The sequence below is a fragment of the Prenolepis imparis genome, unplaced genomic scaffold (assembly GCF_030444845.1).
Source record: "Prenolepis imparis isolate NDT839.2.m4 unplaced genomic scaffold, iyPreImpa1.0 SCAF_3, whole genome shotgun sequence".
Lineage (NCBI taxonomy): Eukaryota > Metazoa > Arthropoda > Insecta > Hymenoptera > Formicidae > Prenolepis > Prenolepis imparis.
The window spans coordinates 22,605,441-22,630,844 of NW_028141161.1; the positions used below are offsets into that span (position 1 = coordinate 22,605,441).

General features: G+C 37.2%; 1 protein-coding gene across 8 annotated transcripts; it reads right to left on the reverse strand.

The window, feature by feature from the left end:
* Positions 1-601: 601 nt before the first annotated feature.
* Fra (neogenin protein frazzled) lies at positions 602-25,281 on the reverse strand. Of its 8 annotated transcripts, none has more exons than XM_083035089.1 (27): positions 24,852-25,281; positions 12,039-12,204; positions 11,805-11,944; positions 11,487-11,654; positions 11,263-11,385; positions 11,002-11,167; positions 10,791-10,918; positions 10,529-10,688; positions 10,285-10,400; positions 9,612-9,786; positions 9,378-9,525; positions 9,178-9,306; positions 8,887-9,093; positions 8,450-8,759; positions 8,197-8,355; positions 7,901-8,106; positions 7,622-7,777; positions 7,371-7,533; positions 7,097-7,291; positions 6,798-6,836; positions 6,452-6,581; positions 6,116-6,348; positions 5,695-5,799; positions 5,269-5,480; positions 4,969-5,176; positions 4,750-4,889; positions 602-4,626 (listed from the first exon to the last, which is right to left on the reverse strand). In XM_083035089.1, exons 1-27 carry the CDS (start codon positions 24,916-24,918, stop codon positions 4,528-4,530), a joined length of 4,248 nt encoding a protein of 1,415 aa, XP_082891215.1. In that variant the 5' UTR covers positions 24,919-25,281; the 3' UTR covers positions 602-4,527. The 8 variants fall into 8 exon arrangements, with proteins under 8 accessions (XP_082891215.1, XP_082891211.1, XP_082891209.1 ...); XM_083035085.1 differs by having other exon boundaries at positions 5,269-5,474; positions 9,612-10,026; XM_083035083.1 differs by having other exon boundaries at positions 9,612-10,026.
* Between the last annotated feature and the right edge of the window lie 123 nt (positions 25,282-25,404).

A 25,404-nucleotide genomic window follows, 5' to 3' on the forward strand; every position in this document is an offset into this window, starting at 1 on the left:
TGGTGGGGGATGCGCGCGCATCCCCCCACCCCGCCGCCGCGCCAAGCTCCACAATCGGAATTCGGCCGAAATATTTGTGGCGGATTCGCACCGCACCCGAACGTGCGATAACCAATAGGAAGATTTCTTTTCTCACAATCATTGGCTATCGAATAGGGAATTTTTTCTAGAATTTACCTGAAAAATTATATGACATATAAAGATGTCTTGATATACATCTATATCTATTATGTGTCTATGGTTAAGATTTTAATTTGAAACTATCTCTCTCAAAAGTAAATCTAGTACGATAGATTTATATAAATTAATATTAATAAAGTATATATATAATATATAAATGTTTCTTCTTACGCGATATCAAGATATTCCAGATTATAATATCCATGGAAAATATTCTTTGATAATTTATGCTTTTAATATTTTGTAATTAATTATAATATAAACTTTTTAAATAGACAACCGATATAGAGTTAATATATCACAATCAAATAAACCAGCATTGCCTTCATATTTAATGTATTCGCTTTTTCAAAAAATATTTCCGAAAACCAATTGAATATATCCATTTTTTTATTCGCATATACAAGATTTTTACGCGAAATTTGTAAAGAACATAAAATTGTTTATTGAATATCAAGTTTTACAAATATTATCACACACTTGTTATGAATGTTTTCGTCTCGGGCGGGCTTCCGTATATCTCTCGTATATCGTACAAATATAAGATTTATATTCAATATATATATATATAATAGCTATTTATATATAATATATATAAATACTCGATCATCTTGTAAAGTGGCGATGTGTGTTCCTTTTATATTTATGTACATCGATAAGCCGATCGCGTTCCTAATCGCGATTACCATCGTCCATTTTATAAATGCTAATACTAGATATAATTTATTTACTTAGCTAGTTTAATATAAATGCGGATGATCGATTCGTTGATGATGAGAATAAGAAATGCATTAGCACAATGTTATTAGATCCAATGCAAATCAGCCTCTAACGTTTTACATTTCGTCTGTCTCCAGAAAATTCAGCGCGTATATAGAAAACAATAAATAATATTTATTTTATATAGATAAATATCCGCGTTTTATGTGTATATATGTATATATATATATATATATATATATATATATATATATATATATATATATGTACATACACGTAACTATGCTAATTATACTTTTGTGGTAAATTATTTTCACAGGCCCTCCGCATAGGCCTGTCTTTCAATCAAAAAGTATCTGTCGCTTTTTTTTAACAGAGCAATAGATACAACTTTCATATATATGTATATATATGCTTAATGTACAAGATGTTCTCTTTATCGATATAGCTCACATGTTCTCGCAATTGTGGAAGCTTGTGCAAAGCTTAAAATCAACGCATAAACAATAACATATTGTGAAACATAGCGTATTTGAGAATAGCGTATTGCGCGTTCATAAATAATATTTTTTTGTACTTAACTTATAAAAAATAAAAATATGTAGACTCTACTCCTGACGAACAGAATTCTTTGCCAAACGCGCTGATAATCTTTGCAATATTCTCATCGAGTTAAGCCAGCAATGAAAAAACTTATTTGCTCTTTATATAAATTATATTGGTATCATCACCGATATAAGTGATACTCTGAAATATGATACAATATTGCTTCGACTCTGTTTGAAGAATTCCAATCTGCAAGTGTTTGTATTATAAATTTGGCAGAATTTATGTTAAAAGACTATCAAAGACTATCATCTGTTTCTTCCTTCTGAAAAGAATTGCGCTACATCGAAATTCATACACACTAGAATTATTCTCTTACATTCAAAACTCAAATATACATTTAAAAGTAATAGAGCCGACATATTAATTGATTATAGCCCTTAAACCTGATCCTAGGTGACTTGAAACACCATTTATAATACTTTTACAGTTTTTTTAACTTAATGTATATATATATATTCGTCTTCGATATTTAATTGTATCTTCTCACGAGCAAAAGTATAAAATAAGCTTCATTTATATTACTTACGTACTATTAACTCGCATACGGTAAAACGCCCTTAATTATACAACTTTGTACAATATCCCGAATGTTATGAAAATACAAAAATGTTTCAAAAACAGTCGAGTACGATTCAAAAAATTCTACAAGCGTTATTACCTCGCAATATAATGACGATTGTTATATTTATTAACACGTTGATTGCCCAGCGAATTTTATATGGCTTACCGTGTACTCCAAAGTGAAATTTTTATTATAAGTAATGATAAAATGTTAAAATAAAATATTTTCGATTATAATATTAAAATTTATTAATTAATATTAATTAGTGTTAATATTCATTGATATTAATTATTATTCTCGATTATTTTATATTTTATTCGATGGCATCCATTTGTTGCATTTTAAAAAATTTGATAGCGTCTATCAATAGCGAACACCAAGGTGTCACTAGAAAGACAAGTCATAACCACCGTGGCAGTCAACGTGTTAATTGGAGTTGAAATATACTACCATGTCTCTCATTCATATTTTGCTGGATTAAAGTTGTTTAGCATTGGAAGGAAATGTATGCATGTACTTTGACGGATATGCATTAATGTGAATTGGCAGTAAGTAGTTTATATAAAATGTGTGTTTGGAAATATAAATATATGAATACATGTATATCTCGACGATTTCCGATACCAGTAAAGATTGAGCATTTGTGCGTTAAGTTTATAAAATTTTTCCTAAAAATTGTTCTCCTGTGATTATGGTATCCGGATTAAGTAAAATACAAATTCATACAAAGTATATGTGTATCTCAGTAAAAGTATTTGTGTGTATACAACTTTTTATCGATAATACTTTAACACGCAAAAGCGATTCTTGGAGAGAATAAAACTTACTTTGCTTAAATGGACCGTATTTTCGTCAATAAAGCAAACTTTATACACATTCTACGTTTACAATAAAATAAACATAAACTCTAGAAATAGCGATAGATTGGTCCGAAAATATTGTGTCGCTAAATTCGACAAATGAGTCTTATACATCTTTCGCGACCAATCTACAAGGAAAATCGATCATTGACTTTGTTACACTAAACCGTTTATCATATAATACCCATATTCGATTATTTTCGCAATTAACTCTAAAATAATATTTTTCATTGAGATCGTAATACTAGGTGGTTGATTCAACAAAGAGTACACGCACGAAATCTTTCTTCTTGAAATGCGAGCTGCCAACGACGTTACGTACAGAGTACAACACGTAAATCTTTATAAAAAAAATCCGAATATATAGATACAAGTTACAGAAATTTTACAGTCCTCAAACCGAGTTATTATTGCTCGGTATCGAATGGCAATTTTACATAAAATATCCCGATAAATGTACATATTGTTCGCAAAAAAACATTATAAAAATTACCTTTTTCTAAATAAAATAAAAATTCTAAAATAGAAATGTATAGACTTTGTGAAAAATTCTTCCAAATGTAAGAATATACAATAAAGCTCGTGGCAAACGGATTTTAATAGATACAAAAATAGAATAAATATTTTTTCATTAATATTTTCCGTCTTTCATCTTAAATCGTACATTACTCGAGCGATTTACGCGTATCCCACCTCCTTATTAAGCGTAAATATGGCAATTGTTAGCATCGACGTAGAATGCAGTTATACGAATATACGAATTACATGAATGCGAAATAGCAACATACGCGAGCTTTTCGCTGAGACTGCAAAGCGTAGTATTTCTTTTTTTTTTTTTTTATTTAGGCAATTGCTCTTTGATCGATGCATATGAAAGCACAATCAAAGGGTGTCGTCTGATTAAACTATCCCTCGGATTTTTACGCGAATGTCGAAGAAAGACGTCGCAACGCATTTCTTACTCACGCATGATTACATCGACTTTCATAGACAATGGTAGAAAACACGCTGGACTCGATCATGTAATCGTATAATTTACGTTTCGGTCGGTATATGCGTCTTATAGCATACATTCACACGCGATTATCATAAACATCTATAACACAAAGTGCTCGTCGAGTTTTTTCGCGGCCGATCGCGGCACAATACTCTCGCGTGCTCGCGTTATCAAAAAATACGAAAGAACGCTGACACACTGTCGGAATATATTGGCAAGTACACAAGTACACAAGTTTCGAGTTTCACACTCGAGATAAACAACGCTGCTAGTACCGGAGAGAGGAAACATTAATTGTGTTAGAGAATGGAATGATTTAATATAAATGACCGAATGTTACGTTCGAATTAAATATCGTATTAAATCGAGCGTTCGGGTCACGCGTTAATTGCGCCGTTCATCGGCGCTAATTAACTATAGTATATAGTTCGTTTCGCGTTCGTTTACATGTAATGTTCTGATAATAATCGCGTAAATTGATTACGCAACAGAAATGAAACGTGTCATAATTAATTTACTACCTCCCAGATACTAACATTGAGAATGTGGCGTTGCAGTCTATCCATCAGTTAGGATGGCACAAGGCTTAGGAACCTGTTTTAGCATTCAAATTCCGATGCTGTTATGGCATTCAGATCCTTCATGAGACCCTCTAGGTTGGCCATTTCTTGATTCAATTCTTCCGTAGAATACGATGGCTGTAATCAACAATTTAACTCAATTATTAAGTAATTGCACGAAATGTGTCCCATAAGTGTAAAAATATCAATATTGAAAATTGTAGAATCAACGTGTATATTAAAATAGCAGACGTTTCTTACCTTTAAACGTTCAACCTCTTCCGAAGTGTGCGTCGGATTCGACACAGAGGCTAAACGATTCTTCGCCAATTGCGACGATGAACTTTGCGGTTTCTTGTACGGGCTTCCGGACATTGTCGGCCTCACTGTCACTTGCGATACTGCGATTATAGAAAACATAACGTTAAACGCACGTTTAATTGCACGTTATATTAATAATTACATGTATAAGATACTAACCACCATGCTTCTGTTGCGCTGGTGTCGAAGGGGCACTCTGTGGCGGTGGTGCTGGCACACTGAAGCTCTTGAGAGGATGGCCCTGCAGACGTTTGCTATTGTTGCTCTCCATTCCAACGGTATTGCTCGGTTGATTACTGTTACCGTAATGACCGGGGGCATATTGAGTGCTTCCACTGTACGACTGCCCGCTCGTGCCATATGATAACTAAAAAGTCGTAAAGTGAAAATTTAAAAAACAATCCTTGCTATATACTATTGTTAAATAGAGGCTTACGTTGCAAATATTCGAGATCTTACTTGACTCTGTAGCGGTTCGTACGAGCTAGGCATGTTACAGGAATCCGGGCTGGATTCCGGCGTCGGTTCCAACGTCACGTGCGCGCGATTTAAGCTGTATTGCGCGACCGTTCGTGGATAGTTTTGCCTCACCGAGGACGTGTCGCTGCACGAAGTATGAATGGTCGGCTGCGACATGCTGGTATTTACAATCGGAGTAGCCGCAGCTACAGCTGCAATAAGTCGAAAACTTTGATACCCAACATTTAAATGGTAATGAATATTATTATGTGTTTGTGTACACTTGTCTTGTTGTAAAAAATAATATTGTACTTTGAATAGCTCAACTGCTACTGAAAAATGCATATCGTTAATGATAAAAGCATATCGTTACATCATTGCAAATACTTGTGCACTATTACGAGTGACAATCCCACTACTACTTACGCTGATGCAAAGGTGCACTGTCAACAGGGAGTGTAATTAGTTTAGATTTGTGACTTCCACGACTGTGCTGTCTGCTCAGGGTCGAGCACTTCTCGTCAGTGTTACCTAATAGGAAATGAGTAAAAAGCAACCAAATAACAAAATCAGGAAAACTGCAAATGAAATGTACAGTGTCTCTCTCTCTCTCTCTCTCTCTCTCTCTCTCTCTCTCTCTCTCTTTTTTAGTGCATTGTGCTAACTAAAATACTAAATCACAAGTAAAAGATCACTGAAATAATATTTTATAATGTGTGATAAAGGAATTATTCTTGGTTATACAAATAAGACAACTGTTAGTTTTGTGATTCAAATGTTTTCTGGTAATGTTTGATTTGTGACAGTGCATAACAATATATTCTCTATCAAAATTATATATACTTACCCATATAACTTGGCACATAAGTACGTTTATCCAATGAACTGGAATTTCCGTGTACGTTATCCTGATTATATTCCAGATTGCCCGACCTAGGTAATGTATTACTGGTGACGCCGCTGGTAGACGCTTCACCATTTAACGATGATTTTTCAAGCGCCTTCAGCTCCATTTGGTCATGATGAATCCATAAATCTGGCGGCTTGATATTCGTTTTCTGATTCGAATCTTTCATATACCTGTGTGTAGAAATTATAAAAAGGTATATTAGTGACCTTAGTAATAAATATTAGATATATATTAATTATATCAATACATAATTTCTGAATCATTAAGACATACCCTTTCTTTCGATCTGGCGAGTTTGGATTACGTTTGCAGCACACTACGACCACTACAGATATACCAGTGATAATGACAATCGAGAAACCTGCTATGATGTAAATCATCAGATTGGAAATGCTTCGTCCATCTAGAAAAAAATAAAAAAAACAAGTGTATTAGTTTTATTCAATGTTTGAAATTTAAAAACGCATGATCTTCTATTTTATTAAAAACGTGCAGAGAAATTCTTTTTAATTTCACACACATTTGATAAGGTTAAATTATAAATTCCAAGAGAGAAAAACGTGCTTATAAAGACATGCTACAATTTGAATAAAAAATAAAATATAAAGGGATATCTTACCTTGATCATGCAATTCATCATAGATATCCATGCCGTTGCCTACCAGATAAAAAATAAAAAGTAAACATAATAATTAACACACTGAATGTACAACAAAATGCAACATAAAGCATATAAAAAAATAATATATATATGCAGATAATACTACACGTCCATATATATACAGTTCATATATACAGTTGGATTAATATATAGGTAACATTTTAGAGGTCTATATTACACTGTATATACAACAAAAAGTAATCAAATTTAACGTGATCAACATCAATAAATAGATGAATAAAAATCGAATTATTTACTTTGTGGCGTTTTAAATGAAACTGTCGTGGAGAAAGGTCCATATCCCTTAGAATTCCGAGCTTGAATCTTGAAATAATACATCGTGTTAGGATGCAGACCCTTCACAATAGCGTCCATCTTGTCACCGATAACACCTTCGACCAGCCAATCGCGATCCCATTTCGTGTTGTCGGTGGAATAGATTATAAGATATCCTACAAATTGTGCGTGATACAATTTAATAAAAATATATTTTATTCTTTAAATTTTAGAGGGATTACGATCAGTACCAACCTGTGATCTGTCCATTAGGTTGCTTAGGAGGCTGCCATCGTAATAGAACGGAAGTCGGACGATCTTCCACAGTTTGAATAGTCAAATCCCGGGGTGCCGTACTAGGTGCGGCTTCTTGCGTTTGATTCAAAACTACCATACTCCAAGGCGAACTCCGTTTACCCTGCGGAAAATTGTTCTGTAGCACATTTATTTGCTTTCATCAGCTGTTAGATGTTGTGCGTAATGTTTTTTTTTTTTTTTTTTTTTACCTTGACAAGTTTAACCGTAAATTCATACTGCGTGTTGGGTTTCAAGTCATGAATCATACAATTGAGATCGGTGGCATTGTAATATTTGTATCTTGGACTGCTACTGTGATGATAGGATGTATAACGCACCACGTAATACCGATTATCGGTGACGTACTAAAAATAAATGTCCTCGCTACAGATATTTTTCTGCTTGACCTTTCGCGCGTCATTTTACGAGGTTTTATAAAATAACAATGCAATTATATATATGCGTGTATGTGTATGACGTAAACGTACTTGACTTTTCGATAAAGTCGTGTCGGTCCAATATAGCACAACGGTAGTAGCCGAGAGCACGATAGCTTTAAGGCCAACAGGTGGTATTAAAGGCACTGCAGATTCGGATACAAAACGTTCGGGAGTTCTTACATTCGCGTACGCTGGTTGACCGTCGCCAACATTATTCGTTGCTCTTAAAGATATTACGTACTCCGTTGTTGGTTCTGAAGATTGTAAAGGAAAAAAGTTAGTAAAGTTAAAATTAAAGATTTTTATCGGTTTAAAAAATGAAATAATTTATCACAATGTTTTACCAATAGATTTGATTGCGTAAGATCGTTGCTTTCCATCGAGAACTTGTATCTCGACATCAGGGTAACCCTTGCCCCAACCCAATTTATATTTCCTCACTTTTATGCTTTGATCTTTCGGAGGATGCCACGATACCAGTATAGAATCCGCCATAGCATTCGCTGTAATAATGTGCATATTTTTATAACAAGTTTAATAATTAAAACATCATTTTACACGTATCGCATACTGTCTTTGCAGTATTCTTCTTTATACCTCTTAGATTACTGGGTGCATTGGGTACTTTTGTCTCGTCCAAATCGTTCTCGTACGTCTCTATCTTTGTCCATTCCGTCCAAGGCCCAGTTCCATTGACGTTGAAGGCACATATGCGAACTTGATACACAACGTGCTTCTCGAGTCCATTGAGCACGTACAAACGTTGATTTCCCTCAGTTGTCACCGTAATCGGGGGCCGTCGATCTCCGGATCGGGAATCGTGCGGATATCTGCGATAACGGATCCTGTAACCCGTAATAATCCCGTTCTGTCCTTCGAGCGGAGGTTCCCATCTTACGATAATACTCTGAAAAAAGAGAAAGAATATTTAAATATTTATTAATTATATATTTAAATGGGAGATGAGGCAAAGTTCTTTAAATACATGTGTATATTTATTCACTCTTATCTGATTTAAGGATTCGGACATGTACCGTTGAACTAGCTGCTTCTAACGTAACGTTATGCGGTGGTTGCGTGGGTTGTGCGCTGTGAGTTCGAATTACGATATCCTTACTAAACGCGCCCGGGCCATTTTCGTTGACCGCTTGAACTCGAATACTGTATTCCGTATAAGGCACGAGATCCACCAATTCATACGTTGTACTAGTAGTTTCACGCGTTACTTCTTCACCGTCGCCCTGAAGAAAATGCGATAAGCTTGAATCGCTATCAACTATATTAAACAATAATAATTAAAATCTCTATTTGCAATAAAATTATACCTCCATAAATGTAATAATATATTTAGATATTCGGCCATTAATAACTTGCGGTTCCTCCCACGATAATGTAATACTCATACTACTCGTTGCATGACCTTCTAGATTCATCGGAGGTCCAGGAACATTGGCCTAAGAATACATTGGCACAAGATGTTACAAACGAGATAGCATAATAATATTCAAAGATGTCGTATGCTAACCTCTATTAACGTTGTAACTTGTAATACTTCGCTAGGGGCACTGAGACCTCGAGCGTTTTGCGCAACTACGTGGAATTGATACGTCATACTGGGCTGTAAACCACGTATCATAGCTTCCAGTTTTTGTTGCGTGTTGACAACTCTCTCCCTATATACAGATCAATGAAAAATTTTTTATTTTATATTGTATGCACGATTATACACACACACATATACACTTTATTTATTTCTCACCTCAAGGCTCCTTCTTGTTTGTAATGTATAAAATAATTGAGAATGTCACTGTTGGCATTTTCCGGCTCTTGCCAGCGTAGCGTAATAAATCTTGCGGTAACAATAACGAGGCTCAGGTTCCTCGGTGGAGAAGGTATTCCACCTCCGTCAAACGCCTCCAGAGTATCCGTGTCATCTATAAAACGGGAGTCTGGGTCGTAAAGGGAGTTGGGATACTTAACCAAGCCCGGGAGTAGATCCGCGGGATCGTCGGAGGGACTTATGGAAAGCGGGGGATTCGGTGTGAGTGACAATAACGTGTGTCCTAGGAGAGTACTCGGATGTTGCCACGTCTTATTATACAACTGTCGATGTTGTAACAACTTTTTCTTAGGAACTGTCTTGGGAGTCGTTATTCTGTGGGAATTCACTCTCTCTGCGCAATATTAGCACGCAGAACAGTTAATCGGCAAGGAACACGCGAGAAGGGGAAAAAAATAAATAAAGAGAAAATTAAAATTTCAAATAATAAAAATATAGAGAAATATGAATGAAACAAACGTACAGAAAATCAATATAAAGAAACAAAAATAACGTAAATCCCGCGTGAAAAAATATTTGTTGACCGATAAATCGATTAATGAAACGGTGTGTGTAGTATGCCTTTTAAAGAGATTTCATGAGTAAAACTCACTGGGCTGGTTAATTGTGAGACGTGCCGAAGCTTGAACGCTGTCAGCGGAATTCACTCCTATGCACTGGAAAATTCCCGCATCTATAGGTAGCAACCCATTGATTCTCAAATTATTTCTGGAAACGGAAAAATTGGAAAATTTTATTGTTATTATTATATTATTAAACCTGATTTTTTCACAAAACTTTTTTCCTTAAAAAAAAATTAAAAAACATTCTATTGTATATACATGTTTTATACACACCCTTTGATAATTTGCCAATATGCGCTTAATGTAATATGCTCGCCATTCTTCAACCAGGTGATTTTCGGTTCCGGTTTTCCATAGATCTCACATTCAAACTCTAAATCTTGATTTTCACTCGCCACTTTATCCTCGGGCTTTTTCAAAAACTTTGGCGGAACTGGAGATTGTGAATTAAGCGTGAAATTTTGCATATATACATATGTATATCTGCGACAAGAGATTACATGCTAAAACATTATGCGCCTCGCAAATTACGTACCTTGTATAATTAATTCAGCGACTGCATCCAAAGATTCAATCTCGTTTTCCGCACGACATTGATACGAGCCATGATCCGATTCTCTGACATTTGTGATCATGATACTAGAAGCTGCGACTTTGCGATATCTTGAAAAGAATATATCTCTCGTAAACACACACATTACATTCAGACTTATTATATCGTTGATATTCAAAGTTATGTAATATACCTAGAATCAAATGACGGTGTCAAATCGAGAGCGACGCCGTCTTTAAGCCAAAGGATTGTGGGTTTCGGATAACCGTTGGCAGCGCATTCGAGAGTCACGTCGGATCCTTCGGTAGCTATTTGTTGTAAAGGTTGCGCGATGAATACCGGGGCGCTAGATCCTTCGTCTGTATTCGATCAAATAAAATATCCATAAAAAATCTGATGTCTCGTCAAGCGTATTTAATTCCCGATTTATCGTCTCGATAACAACAAGACTTACCAATGTCACTAGATAATAATCCTAATTGTGCTTTGTTGCTCAGTCTATATTGGCCGTAACCGCTAGCGTTACATCTGTACGATCCAACGTCGTGATACTGAACATTTTCAATTTCCAACGCGCCTGCAAAGAGAGACCAGCGAGATAAATTATATTCGTATACTTAATTTATTTATTTTAGCAAGCATGTTAATAAAAGCGTCATAAACATGTCTATATCGTACCAGACGGCAGGATTGTCATTCGGTTTTTATCGAGCGCTAACGGATGTTCGTCCTTTAACCACTGTATCTTTAACAAACTCGAGGAGGCGGGTAGAGCGCAATTTAAATATGCAATTTGTCCTGCATAAACCATAGTATCTTGAGGTTCTCTTTCGAAGCCGGGCAGGCCTTTAAAGAAAATCAATGTTACGTGCATGTTTCATTACATAATCATGTTGCACTAGAGAACTGTCGCATGACATTCTAGACAAATATATTCTAGACTCTCAGAGAAGATGAGATATGTATATATTAAAAAATTTAAATGAAGATACCAACTTGCTAGTTTGATTGTAGCTGTCCGCGAGACAATCGCTCCGATATTGTCTATGGAAGCCAAGCACTGATAACTTCCGGTTAACTCTGTACTACCACCGTATACGCTATTTATGTACAAGGATCCGTTTGCTAGCTGTGATCTACAAAGATAAAATCGTGACATTTCCTCGGACATCCGAGAGAGACAATGAGAGGGACATCAATCCATCTCCATAGGATGTCACGCGTTATTACCGATAACTGTCTCCGATAAACGTGATCGGCTGACCGTCGTCCGTGCGCCAAAGTATACTCGGCGTCCCAAAGACGCTCCTCGCCTCGCAGTCCAGCCTCGCGGGACCACCCTGTTCCACCACCACATCCTGCGGCTCGATGGTGAAGTCTAAACCTCCTGCGCTGACTGCAAACAGAGAGACAGAGGGGGGAAATTATCGACAAGAAAGACACAATATTCTCTGCAATAAAACGAATCGTCAACAACACGGAATCTCCGCTGTCCCTAACACGAATCCCCGAATTCAATTTGTCAAGTAGAAGCGATCGCGCGCTTCCGGATAAGAATCGCGACCATAGGGGCTTCCCGGTCTGTGCGTGTTTACGAAGGGGATGTTTAACGATCACACCCGATACACACCGGTTAGAGAAGCAGCGTGATATCAAATTTCGGCCCCTTATTGTATAGTGCGTTTCGTGACCCATTCGTGCACGACGCGATGCCACGTTAGTTAGGAGGTGTAGATGTTAAAAGGGGGTGGAGGAGGAAGAGCCGGACGCGAGTGAATAGAAGAGAAAACCGGCTGCGGAGGAAGAGAAAGAGGCGATTCGAACAAAGGGTCGTCCACCCCATATATAGGGGCACCCCAGCCCCAGCCTGCTTGCTCGCCTGCTTGGCGAGACGCCCAAATGCCTGAATTCTCTCCTTCTTTCTTTTGTTTCTGTCCTCTCTTCTCCATGGGCTCCTCTGAGCGCGATCGAGCGCTATCGTGATACGAGATACGATTTAATGTCGTGTGCGCGAATCGACCGCGATAGAAAGAGAGAGAGAGAGAGAGAGAGAGAGAGAGAGATGAGAAAAAGGAAAAAGATCTTCGTTTGCGGGACATTTTTATGGGCGACGAGGCGAGAGATCGTTCGAGAGACGATTCCTTACTCTTTCCAGGAGGCTGCGACGGTAATATATTTTCGATAATACTTTTCTGCAGTACGCAATATGGTTCTGAAAAGAAGACATTTCATGTTTGAGTAATAACGACTGGTATGCAAATGTATATATGTATATTGTCTTTAAAATACACATCTGCATACAAAGTACAACTCTATTATTGTATATGTGTCAATTTTTTATATTGATCAGAAAATCCATGTATGGTCTGATAAATTGCAATTTTTCAAAGTTTTCTCAATAAACTTTTTTACAACCAACTTTTGCATAACAAGCATTAAACAGTTTAAATTTTAATGAAATTGAAAAACATCTTAGAAAGTCTCTTGCTCCGAAATATTAATATAAAAAGATAGAATGCAATTTTGGTCTTTTATTACAATGTAGAAAGGAGCTCTAGAGAAGAGAGAGAACGCATAAAGATTTTATTTATTATAATATCATGTTTCTCTAAATCGCCTCTCAAACGACTCATAACAAACTGGAATTCTATCGGCAGCCATCTATCATGTGGATTTTTCTATACGCGCAATATACATGTATACGAGATATTATTCCGACATTCTGCATTAATCGCGGAACGTTGAAAGGCACTCGTAACCTTTGGTCTTTACAAAAACGTCCAAGTATTAGGTCTTAGCTTCCTATAGAAAGAGAGCTTCTCTCTCTTTCTTCCTCATACCCCAGCAATGCAGCCCTGCATTAAGATTTCGTTCTGATCTCTCGCGCACATGGTGTATTTTAATATTTCAGATAATGTACAAAATGTACAAAATTGGTATTGCGCATCCACATAAAGTGCTCCACGTTCTGAGAATATCTCTATGAGCGGTGCCGACGTCATCGAGAAACGGAATGCAGATGCATCATCATTTTTATCTGTAATTTACAGTAGACTCAAGGTCGAGGTTCAAGCGTTTGAAACGGCGTTAGAACTTCTTTTCGTTTCGCGGAACAGCGTGAGAAATTCCACTTTATCCGCGAAAATTTCCGATTAGACGGTCTCGATTCCGCAAATATTTGCGCGGATTAAACAGACCCGTTTCGTTATCGGGCGCTAATAAGTTTGGCCGATCAATCGTATATCGAAACCGTTATTCTCATCTAACGCAAATGCTGGAGAAATAAGTATCTACGAGGATCATTTATTTTAAGATTACAAATTATTATATTTGAAGAAAAATGGGAGAGAGAGAGAAAAAAGCTCTCGGTAAACACGTTCGAATGGGAGATGATGAATCGAATTATCGATTATAACGGTACGTAATTACGAGATCGAGCGATCGATAATAATCTGCGATTAGTGTAACGTCGATTATTATCGACATGTTAACATAGATATCTATAAGCGGGGCACACACTTTCCGGGAAATTGAGATGATTTCGATTTAATTTCGCGAGGAGTTTTGTATTTAACGCTGAGTTAATCGAGCGTAGAAATATAACATTTATATATTTTTATAATTCACGCAATTATCGAGTCTAGAAAAAATGTTTTGTGCATGTACAAGTGCATAATTGCAATTCTATTATGAAGAAAATTCCGCCACGCATACTCGATTCTCCATCAAGAGCCGATCAATGGCGGGAGTTATCGGATTATTATAGCTCCCAATTGGCGCGCATTCTCCCATAAACCGCAGCAGCATCGCGAATGGAGCACTCTGAGAGAGTTCTAACCGATTGAGAGTCACTGACGGTTATTGGGTTACAGTTTCACGCTCACGGTGGTCTGTCACCTTCGAGCGCGCGAGAGCACGAGCGTGAAGAGAAGAAAAAGGGGGGGAGGAAAGGGGGAGAGGCGATGATCTCCGGTAGATCGACGGTCCGATCCGTGCTACAAACGCAATTTCCCATTCCGTGACGGCGAAGAAATTTAATGGAAAAATCAAATCTTTGACGCACGTTTCATCGAGACACGCTTTCGTCGCGAATTATTGCTCTCCGATTGTTATTGCAGCAGCACTAAACTCGTAAATCACTCATATTTCAGCGAGCATAAAGACGATTAAGTACTGTAAAATGTTAGAGAAATGACCCGAGGAATTTAATAATTATACACACACACATCTACATACACATAATTATAAACAATGTGTACATGAAAAATTTTTTACATTTAAATAATTCATTTTATTTTATAGTAAAATTAGTATGAAAAATTTTTCATGCGAATAAGATTTCTCGCGAATTGGAATACAGCGATACTCATTAAAAATTAGAAATTGCATTGCCAATACTAATCAAATCTCGTCATTTATCATTAGCTACCAAATGGAAAGTCAACGGAGGTAATTGTGACAACGAGATGACTGTGCCAATGCAATAATATCCAATGATAAATTTGATAGTCGCAATATGACACATTACTCTCTGAAGATGAATTTTTCTTCCTCTTCTGCGTTCTCTCTCTTTTACAAAATTTTATCAATTTACGTTATTCTATTAGCTAAAAGCGCAATTTTATAATCTATTTTATTTTCAATTTAATATCTCGTCCAATTAAATATTAATATTATTACACTTGTGTCTGACATTTCGCCGCTCTCTCTCTCTCTCTCTTTCTCTCTCTCTCATACACGTACGCAAAATAAATTAAATTAATTATTGATTTAAGAAATAAATTTCAAACGTATATATAATAATTTTTTAACGCAGAAATAAAAAGAATATAACGAGTGATTACAACAAGTAGGCCAAGACGCATCCGATCCAGATTCCTCAAGATTGCAATATATCGTTATCTTATTGACATTTTATATATTTTTTAACCTATATATATTTTTAAAAGATCTTTTAATCCCAGAAACTAAAATATATATTCTATATCCTTTTGTATTTTCTCTAATCTATATGTATTCCATTTCACTCTCTCACGACCTCCACTTGACCCGCACTTTCCAAGTTCACGGACTGCCTCTGCCGTTTCTTGCGACTTGCACTTCGTCAAGACGCTGACGGTTTTTCCCAGAACGAGAAAAGGAAAAAGACAAAGAGAGAGAGAGAGAGAGAGAGAGAGAGGAAGAAAAGAGAAGAAAATGTGCGGTATACGGCGCCGCGACGCTCGAAAGGAAAATAAACCATTCGGCACGTTGTACCGTTTGATTTACGAGTACAAGCGAGAACCTACCGCATGGGATACCGAAATAGAGAGACCGGGAGAAACTATTACAGATCTGTGTGTTATACGTTATACTGTATATATACGGGAGTATAAAATCTATCGCATGCGACCACTGGCGCTTTGCAGCTTTGCACCGGGTGTTCGGGGCAAACAGCCATTCGTGCCATTCGCCATTCGCCACGCGATCATAAACTACGAGTTTAAAGTTGTCGCGATATAACAAAATGTAACGCAATACCGGGTATTTCGGAAATAGGTGGCCAAACTTCAGGAGCATATTCACAGAGAGAATTTTCTCTTCGAATTTATCCTGAAAATCATGGTAATCGTGGGACAATATGGTGTGGAAAGAATTTTATAGAATTTCTCTGGTTAATATTTATCATAATAAAATTTAATATCTGTCACAATAAGATATAAAATGTTTAATTTTACTAAAAGTAAAATTTATACTAAAAGTATGGTAGAATTAATCAAACATATTTTTAAAATTCTTTCCATACCATATTGTCCCACGATTACCATGATTTTCAGAGTAAATTCTAAGAGAAAATTTTATGTTCTACTCACAAAGGATAAAAAAGAGTCGCGCGAACATGGAAGGTCCCCGGAAAAAAAATACTTCCTTTCCAAATTATAAACATTTTTTATTGACGATATGCCTCGCACCGACGTCTCATGAATTGTCCTTCTATTTATCTTCTATTTTGGAAGTAAACAATACTTTCTCGATTTAAATCCCTTGGATTTTTATTTATGGTGTTATCTTAAGACTCTTGTTTATGATACTTTTGTTGATATTGCACAAGTACTCCGAAATTGTCTTGTCGCCTCGTGTGACAAAATATGAAATACTTTGAAAATTTTTGAACGTCTTTGACAATCCATAAAACGTCAATGCATTGATGCGGAAGGAAATTATTTCCAGCAATTGTTTCAATCAAGTATTCTTAAGGCTCCTGGCTCCTTTCCGACCATGTCGAAATCGTGACGTCAGAGGCGAGAAAACACACGCTAAAATTTCTTAGATGCCATTTCGAAATAAAAAAATATTTCGATGAAACAGCACTTCAGATGGCTTTAGCACACTCTTAAAAAACTCCCGAAAACTATCCTTTCCCCTTTATAATCAATCAACAGCTGTAAAATGTAATATTATGAAGCCCAGTCCGTCTGGTCTTTGCACATGCGCAGTCATTCCGCATGTCAAAGTCTGATATCTCGATCATTTTACAGATGTTGATTGATTATAAAGGGAAAAGGATAGTTTTCGGGGATTTTTAAGAGTGTGCTAAAGCCATCTGAAGTGCTGTTTAATCGAAATATCTTTTCATTAAAAAATGGCATCTAAGAATTTTCAGCGTGTGCTTTCTCGCCTCTGACGTCACAATCCAATATGGCCGCGATGAGCACCCAGGAGCCTTAAGACTGTCGTATTACATAAAAAGAGTTTATAATTATAATTTGGAAAAGAAACGGACCCACGTTCATGACTTTTTTTATTCTTATACGGTGAGTATAATAGAATAGTCTTTGGTCACCTATTTCTAAAATACCCTATATAACAAAGAAATTAATTAATAGTGAAAAATTAATGGCTCCAAAAACACGGATTCTTTTTTATCAAAGAAAAAAATGTCACTTTTCTCATTATTGCAATACTCGATCATTTTCATCTCCTGGCTTTTCGATCATCCGATTCGATTCGATGTAAAACATATTTTTTATCAATTTTCATAACGCGCGACTGTGAAATAATATAAGGTAGCTGCTATCGCGGACGAGTCTATACGTTTATCTATATGGTTTCGCACTTGACAAGATTCGTTATCAACTCTAAATGTTTGTTTCCGTTTTGATCGTCGAAAAAATGGCATCTCTTCGCGCGCAGTTGACACGGTCGGTTGGTAGCAAGATATCGGAAAGATAGAGAACAGCCGTGACTTTTCACGTCTCTCTGTAGATTTTCCATAGACGTGCTTTCTTTTTCGCAACGTGCAGATAGTATTATCTCCTTCTTACGCAACGAATAAACGTTAACGTTAGAAAAATGTACGATCAAAAAATATTATAAATATCGTTGTCAAAGAGATAACTCGCTCCGTAAAAAAAAAGCAAATAATATCGAAGAGAAGTAAACTATATTATACAATAATCTCTACCTCTATATAATGTAAATAAGACAGATTAAGAGAAAAGCGGCAAAGGGGAAGAGATATCGAGGTATTCGAGTTTCCCCTCGCCTTTGGAGTCTTTCCCTTGCATACGCATTCGCGAATTTTCACGGAACGATAAATCTCTGAGATTTTTTCGCGACGAGGATTAATACGTACGCGAGACGACGTCGTCCCCCTGTAAGGAGAGAGAATGTTGAAAAAGTGCGGTAAAAGTACCCGACATGTGACGAACAGACCGTGAAGGAAGGCAAGGTACGCGCGAGCCAGGCGTCTACAGGGTGTCTCGTAAATATCGACAAATACGCGAAGATGATGACGAAGGGGTGTCGCCTTCCAACGACGCGAAGATCCATTAATTGTTAATCTGTGACAACGCGGACCTCCCCTTCACAGACCGAGGAAGACGGACAACGTTCCCCAATCACGCTCCAATCTCGCGATCGATAAACGAGCATTCGACGAAACTTATCTCATCCGTCATTTCCGGCGTCGCCTTCTACCGCGTTACTTTCCGTCCAGGGGAGAGCTTCGCGAAAGCACTGTGGAGCGATTCATAGTTTACTAGGACGAAGGTATACATCCTCTTCGCGAAAGAGTCGTCGCATTCTCTTCGAGGAAATTCGCGATAAAGTTTATGAGTCTTATCGAAAGCGATAGATCGAGAGTGTGTGCAATATAAGAATAAATATTTTATCGATTACTATCTTCCGGACCACATAAACCGTTTGCTCGATAAGTTTAGATTATATAATGACCATTACATATATACACATATGTATATCAATATATGTATATAGCTCTCAATATAATATAAAATATAATAAATTTAATATAATAATATTGTAATATTATATATGATATAATAATAATAATGCAACTCGTAATATAATTATGTAACATTAACCGCGAAAGTGATATTTCGCAAATCGGGGATGGATTTGCGAAACCTTTCGAGAGATACCTCGTGCGAGAGTAATCCGCGCATGCGCGTCAAGGGGCTAAAGCTAGCGCGATTTCGCGTGCGTAAATACTTAAATACACGCACGCAAGATTCCGGAGCGGGGCGGCGATGCGTGGGCGTCGTCGTTACGACATCGTGACGCGTGCACCGCACGCGTTTACTTACTACTTATTACACTGATTGTAAGAGAATTTTCTTAGAATTTACCCTGAAAATCATGGTAATCGTGGGACAATATGGCATGGGAAGAATTTTATGAGAATTTCTCTGGTTAATATTTATTACAATAAAATATAAAACATGTTTAATTTTACTAAACTGCTTAGTAAAATTAATCAAACATATTTCATATTTAATAGATATTATTATTTTTATTGTGATAAATATTAATCAGAGAAATTCTCATAAAATTCTTTCCATATACCATATTGTGCCACGATTACCATGATTTTCAGGGTAAATTCTAAAAGAAAATTCTCTCTGTGTACTTATACGTGGACGTGCGTCCCATATATGGACTAATTCGTTTATGTAGACTACGACTGAAAAAGAGATTAAACTCGTGACGTAACATTTTTGCTCGAAATGAAAAAAATAATGTTGGCGACAAAATTTCTTTATTTCAACGAAAAAATCGTCTGAAATATTTATTTCGAATAAGCTAAGAGAGAGTTAGAGAAAAAGACGCTTCGAAAACACACCTAGAGTCGTTTATGCGCGCAGGTAGAGTCGTAACCTCGTATAGGTGCGGGATCTTTATGTATATAGACTCGAACGAAAGGACGAGCATAAAAAGGGATGAGGCATTGGCACCATTGTGTACCGTTTAGTTTATGATGTTCTATTTGTACAGTTCTCATAATTATTCTGCGGTACGCTGCACGTCGGCAGGACACAAGTTCTCGCACGGCGGGGATAACAGGTTTATTTGAACAACGAGCAGTCTGCCGAGAGAACCCCTCTCTCTCTCTCTTATTGTTTGGAAATTTCACCAACTCGATCAACCGGAAAAGGGTCTTTACGCTGGGCATATGAGCGCCAATGAAACAGAACGGCGTTAAACAATGCGAGGGATAGTATTCCGATATTTCAGAAAAGCACATGAAGAGAGAAGATAATAATAGTTTGACATATGGGGCAGAGGAAGTAGTTAATTTTTAAATATTAACAATGGCTCTCAAATCAACATACACAAAAAATTCAATCGTATATCAAAACTTAACAAAAATACTTGAAAAAATTTAACCAAAGAACTACACAGAGAAAATTTTCTCTTAGAATTTACCCTGAAAATTATAGTAATCGTGGGACAATACGATATGGAAAGAATTTTATGAGAATTTTTCTGATTAATATTTATCACAATAAAAAATAATAATATCTATCACAATAAAATATGTTTGATTAATTTTATTAAAAGCATAGTAAAATTTACTAAAAGTATGGTAAAATTAATCAAACATATTTTTAAAATTCTTTTCATACCATATTGTGTCCCACGATTACCATAATTTTAAAAGAAAATTCCCTCTGTGTTTCGCAAATAATTTTACAGGTTTGTCTTGCGCGTGTCGTCTCGTAAAATATACCATTCCGCGAGAAACTGAATGCAATAAAAGAACTCGTAATGGAATAGAATACGAGGACACGGGACCAGGAACGGCGACGCGCATATTACTATTACAAGAGTATCGCGTAATTCAACATTTAACGCACTGTGCGACCGCAAGCATGCATGCATGCAGTTTCGAGCGGAATAATTGGCGGCTTTCACCGATACTCGGCACCGCGTCGCGCGATCGAAAGAGAACGAGCGAAACAATCCCGAACGCGTGCGGAAAAGCGAACAAAGCGAAGGCAGGGAAATATCTTCGAAAGAGCGTCCACCCGTTCAAGCGGAATGTGCCTTTCCGCGTTTCGAATTACGAAGCGCGAGCAACGCATATTCCATCTGTCACGAGTACTTTGTCGAATAAGCGAATTTCCGAGCATTTCTGAAAGCGCAATTGTTTTTCTTTTATTACTTTACATATTTATTTTTTAACACAGCCGTAAAAAAACGTATTGAACGGGCCTGCAACCAAGACTGCATCGATTATTTCACATCTACTCGATGGACTATTTGTATCTTCGCGAGTCGAATGTATTTATTATTAATTATTTCACATCTATTTGATAAACTATTTGTATCTCGCGAACGTAAACGGGAAAATTAATAATCAAATAATCAAATAAAGAAAATATAACAATCGCGCGCGAAAGACGCGCATACAAAAGTCCTTTATCAGATTAAATTTCGCGGTTCGCGAAATATACCGCTTAAGTTAGTGCGCGCGTTTTGGAGTGAAAATAACGACAAGAGACGAGGGCGGAATGCAAAATTACGTAGCGAGAGAACCGATTCGACGGTCCGACACCCGTGTACGGGAGAGGTATACATCTCCTCGCGGAGATAGGCATCGCCGGAGGAAGAACGGCCGAGAGTTTGGATGTTTAAATGTTTACTGCTCCACGATTCACGAGCGCGATAAACCGCCCGCGGCCCTTATATATGTATACAAGCCGGAATGTTTCGCTCTGCTCTTCGTCGCGTCGCCGCCGCAGCCGTAAAATCTTCTCTCAATGAATCCTTAACACGGGACGACCGAACCGCGGGCGCGAACTCGCAACAATGAAGAACCTCGTCTCGTCGTCTATTTTCCGACAATGTCAATTCATATATCGAAGGGCACCGCATTTGACCCCGTTATTGCGCTCGAAACGTTCGAGGAATTATTCTCTAGAAGGATATTGTGTTTATTAAAATTCTGTGTATAGTATATATGTATGTATACGACCGCGTGATATATCGAAGGATATTGCGTTGCGTCAGTTAAATTAACTCTGTTAATCGAGTCTTAATTAAATCCCGTGAAATCGCCCCGCAATCCTGCTCATTCTGAATGCGAGATTATGCAGTAGATTGAATAGAGTAAAATGAAATAAAATTGGAGAACGTGTGTATATGCACATATAAGACTCGATAAGAATTATCCTTTAATTTAGCTATCGATATTTAGTAATGATAAATAAACGAGATCATGATTAGTCACGCGAATAATTATACTACACAGAGAAAATTTTCTCTTAGAATTTACCCTGAAAATCATAGTAATCGTGGGACAATGTGGTATGAAAAGAATTTTAAAAATGTTTGATTAATTTTACCATACTTTTAGTAAATTTTACTATACTTAAGGCTCCTGGCTCCTTGCCGACCATGTCGAAATCGTGACGTCAGAGGCGAGAAAACACACGCTAAAATTTCTTAGATGCCATTTCGAAATAAAAAAATATTTCGATGAAACAGCACTTCAGATGGCTTTAGCACATTCTTAAAAAACCCCGGAAACTATCCTTTCCCCTTTATAATCAATCAACAGCTGTAAAATGTAATATTATGAAGCCCAGTCCGTCTGGTCTTTGCACATGCGCAGTCATTCCGCATGTCAAAGTCTGATATCTCGATCATTTTACAGATGTTGATTGATTATAAAGGGAAAAGGATAGTTTTCGGAGGTTTTTAAGAGTGTGCTTAAGCCATCTGAAGTGCTGTTTAATCGAAATATCTTTTCATTAAAAAATGGCATCTAAGAATTTTCAGCGTGTGCTTTCTCGCCTCTGACGTCACAATCCAATATGGCCGCGGTGAGTACCCAGGAGCCTTAAAAATTAATCAAACATATTTTATATATTATTGTGATAGATGTTATTATTTTTTATTGTGATAAATATTAATCACAAGAAAAATTCTCATAAAATTCTGTCTATATTGTCCTACGATTACCATGATTTTCAGGGTAAATTCTAGAAGAAACTTCTCTCTGTGTACATAAATAATTGAGTTTGATTTTATAATCAATTAAACGACAAGTAAAAATTTTCCATTTACATATATCGTATACGTATTATAAAAGATGAGAAAGTACATTTTTTAAATATAGAGAAATGGAGTAATATTCGCGCGCTCTGATCCAAAGTTAGTATTTAACTTTGTCTTGCTTGATTTAACTTGATAATTAAAAAAATGTAAACAAAAAAATTTGGTAAAAATTGATTCCGCGGGTCGATTCTCCCGCAATTCGCATGGCGAAATGAAAAATACATTCCGAAAGAAGTCACCCCCTCGTCGGCGTAATCTTCTCTCTCGTCGCCCGCCCCTCTCTTTCTCCTCTTTTTCTCCCTGCATCAATAATAGTCACCCGATGCGCAGGGTCTCTCAACTCGACTTCCTTCGTAACACACAAACGACCAAATTATGCAAATTTGTGCAGTCGAGGCAAGCATATATATACATATATACATACATGCAAACATGTACAGACATATACAAGCGATGCAGATCGCTTTTCTAACAATATCCCCGAATTTAATTCTCGAGAATGCTCCGCGAGATGTGATCTGGCAATGATATACAATACGATGTTTCTCGAGATGTGATTACATTATACCGGCATTGCTTATATTACCGGTGTCACATGTGACGTGCGATGATTACTCGAACGTTTCGACGTTACGAGTGCGAAATATTATGTAACTTTTACGAGACGGAACAAAAGAAAACGTAAACTTGCGTGTCTCAGACGATGTAAGTAGTTCACTAGCAGTTTTTTATGCTCAACAAAAGAAGCGAAAATAAAATCAGATTCTCTAGTCACTCTAGTGGAATAACAATATTAGAGACAAAAAAGCAGACAAAGAAGAATAATTTTTACAGCATAAATTTGAATTATTTTGTAGCCAGTAAATCTGAATTATTTTCTAAGCAATTTAAATAAATATGCGATATACATGCGAATATTTAAGACGTTATTAAAAGCGCCGGGATTCGAAACTCTATACGTAAAAACAAAGGTTTAAGAAACTGTCTTGCAAGAATTATTTGTATTGTCGAGTGTATTGTACTCTTTATTTGATATTTATTTTAAAATGTCGAATCTCGCTAATAGAATTTTTAGTTTTATTTCATTATTCCGATTAAATTGGACGGGACTCGGCAATCCGATTTTCGTTTCGTCTTATGTTGGTTACGTTAAAAAAAAAAAGGTTAATACGATAATTGGCAAACTAACTTGAACTTTCCATTTTTACAGACTTTTTTCTCACGAAAAAATGCGGTTGTTTTAATTTTAATCTTAATATAAAGCGCGAGATAACTGTAATAAAAATTTCAAAAATCTAATGTGTTATCGTAGATTATTAATTAAATAATTATCGATCCTATTCTATTTATTGTTACAACTGACGTCTCCACAGTGTCAGCATCGCGCGCTCGTTGACAGGTCGATCTCGCGTTCTCGCGATCGGGGTCCAGCAGCGACGCCGGGATGCTTTCGCGCGAAAATCTTCCTGGGAAATGACCCAAGAGAGAGAGAGAGAGAGAGAGAGAAAGACAGACAGGTCGTTCGTATCGCAAACGATGAGATACCCAGACAATGACCGATGCGGCAGTATTCGCAAAATTCTATCTATTTGAATCTCGAGATGACGGTTGATAGATAGATAGATGATAGCGATCAACTATTGGACGATCGCAGGGAGAATAGAAAAAGAGAAACATAAAATCCTCTCGTGAGGGACTCACCCCGTGCGAGCGCTGTCAACAACAAAGCCAACAGGAACAGGACGGCGAGAGGACGCGGCTCCTCCATTGGGTCAGAGCGGGTCTGTCACGCACAGACTCCGACGCGCGTCGCTGAGCGTAAGGCTCTCTTCCAGCCCGAAGAAAGAGAGACGAGACGGAGGGAGAGAGAGAGAGAGATCACCGCCTCCAAACTCCGAGCACGATCACCGGCCACCGTAGCACGCGCGCGCGATGTCCCGCCGAGGAAACGAACACATGCCACTATCGCGCGTATTCCGATCGTCCGTCGTAGCCAGCCGTAAAAGCCTCTTCACCGTCGTCGAAGCCGATCGCACGACAGGTCGACTCTCACGCCCGCGGGACTCATTTTCGCACGATAATCTCGCGACGTATCTGATTCTGACCGTGAAACATGGCTAACGGACGAGCGATCGGGAGACACTAGACCAGAAGAGGCAGTGATGCCAGTCCGAAGCGATGCCGCGCGCGCATGCGCATGCGCGCTCTCGCGTTGCGGATCATTTGAAGTTGGGAGCGCAAAGTTATCTACAAA

Excerpts from the sequence above, each read along its gene's own strand:
- Fra (XM_083035083.1), bottom strand. The coding sequence starts at position 24,918 with ATGGAGGAGCCGCGTCCTCTCGCCGTCCTGTTCCTGTTGGCTTTGTTG. Across the intron at positions 6,837-7,096 it reads TTCATTTAAAACGCCACAAA|GCAACGGCATGGATATCTAT; the intron begins GTAAATAATTCG and ends TTTATCTGGTAG. Across the intron at positions 5,177-5,268 it reads ACGAACCGCTACAGAGTCAA|TTATCATATGGCACGAGCGG; the intron begins GTAAGATCTCGA and ends ACGACTTTTTAG.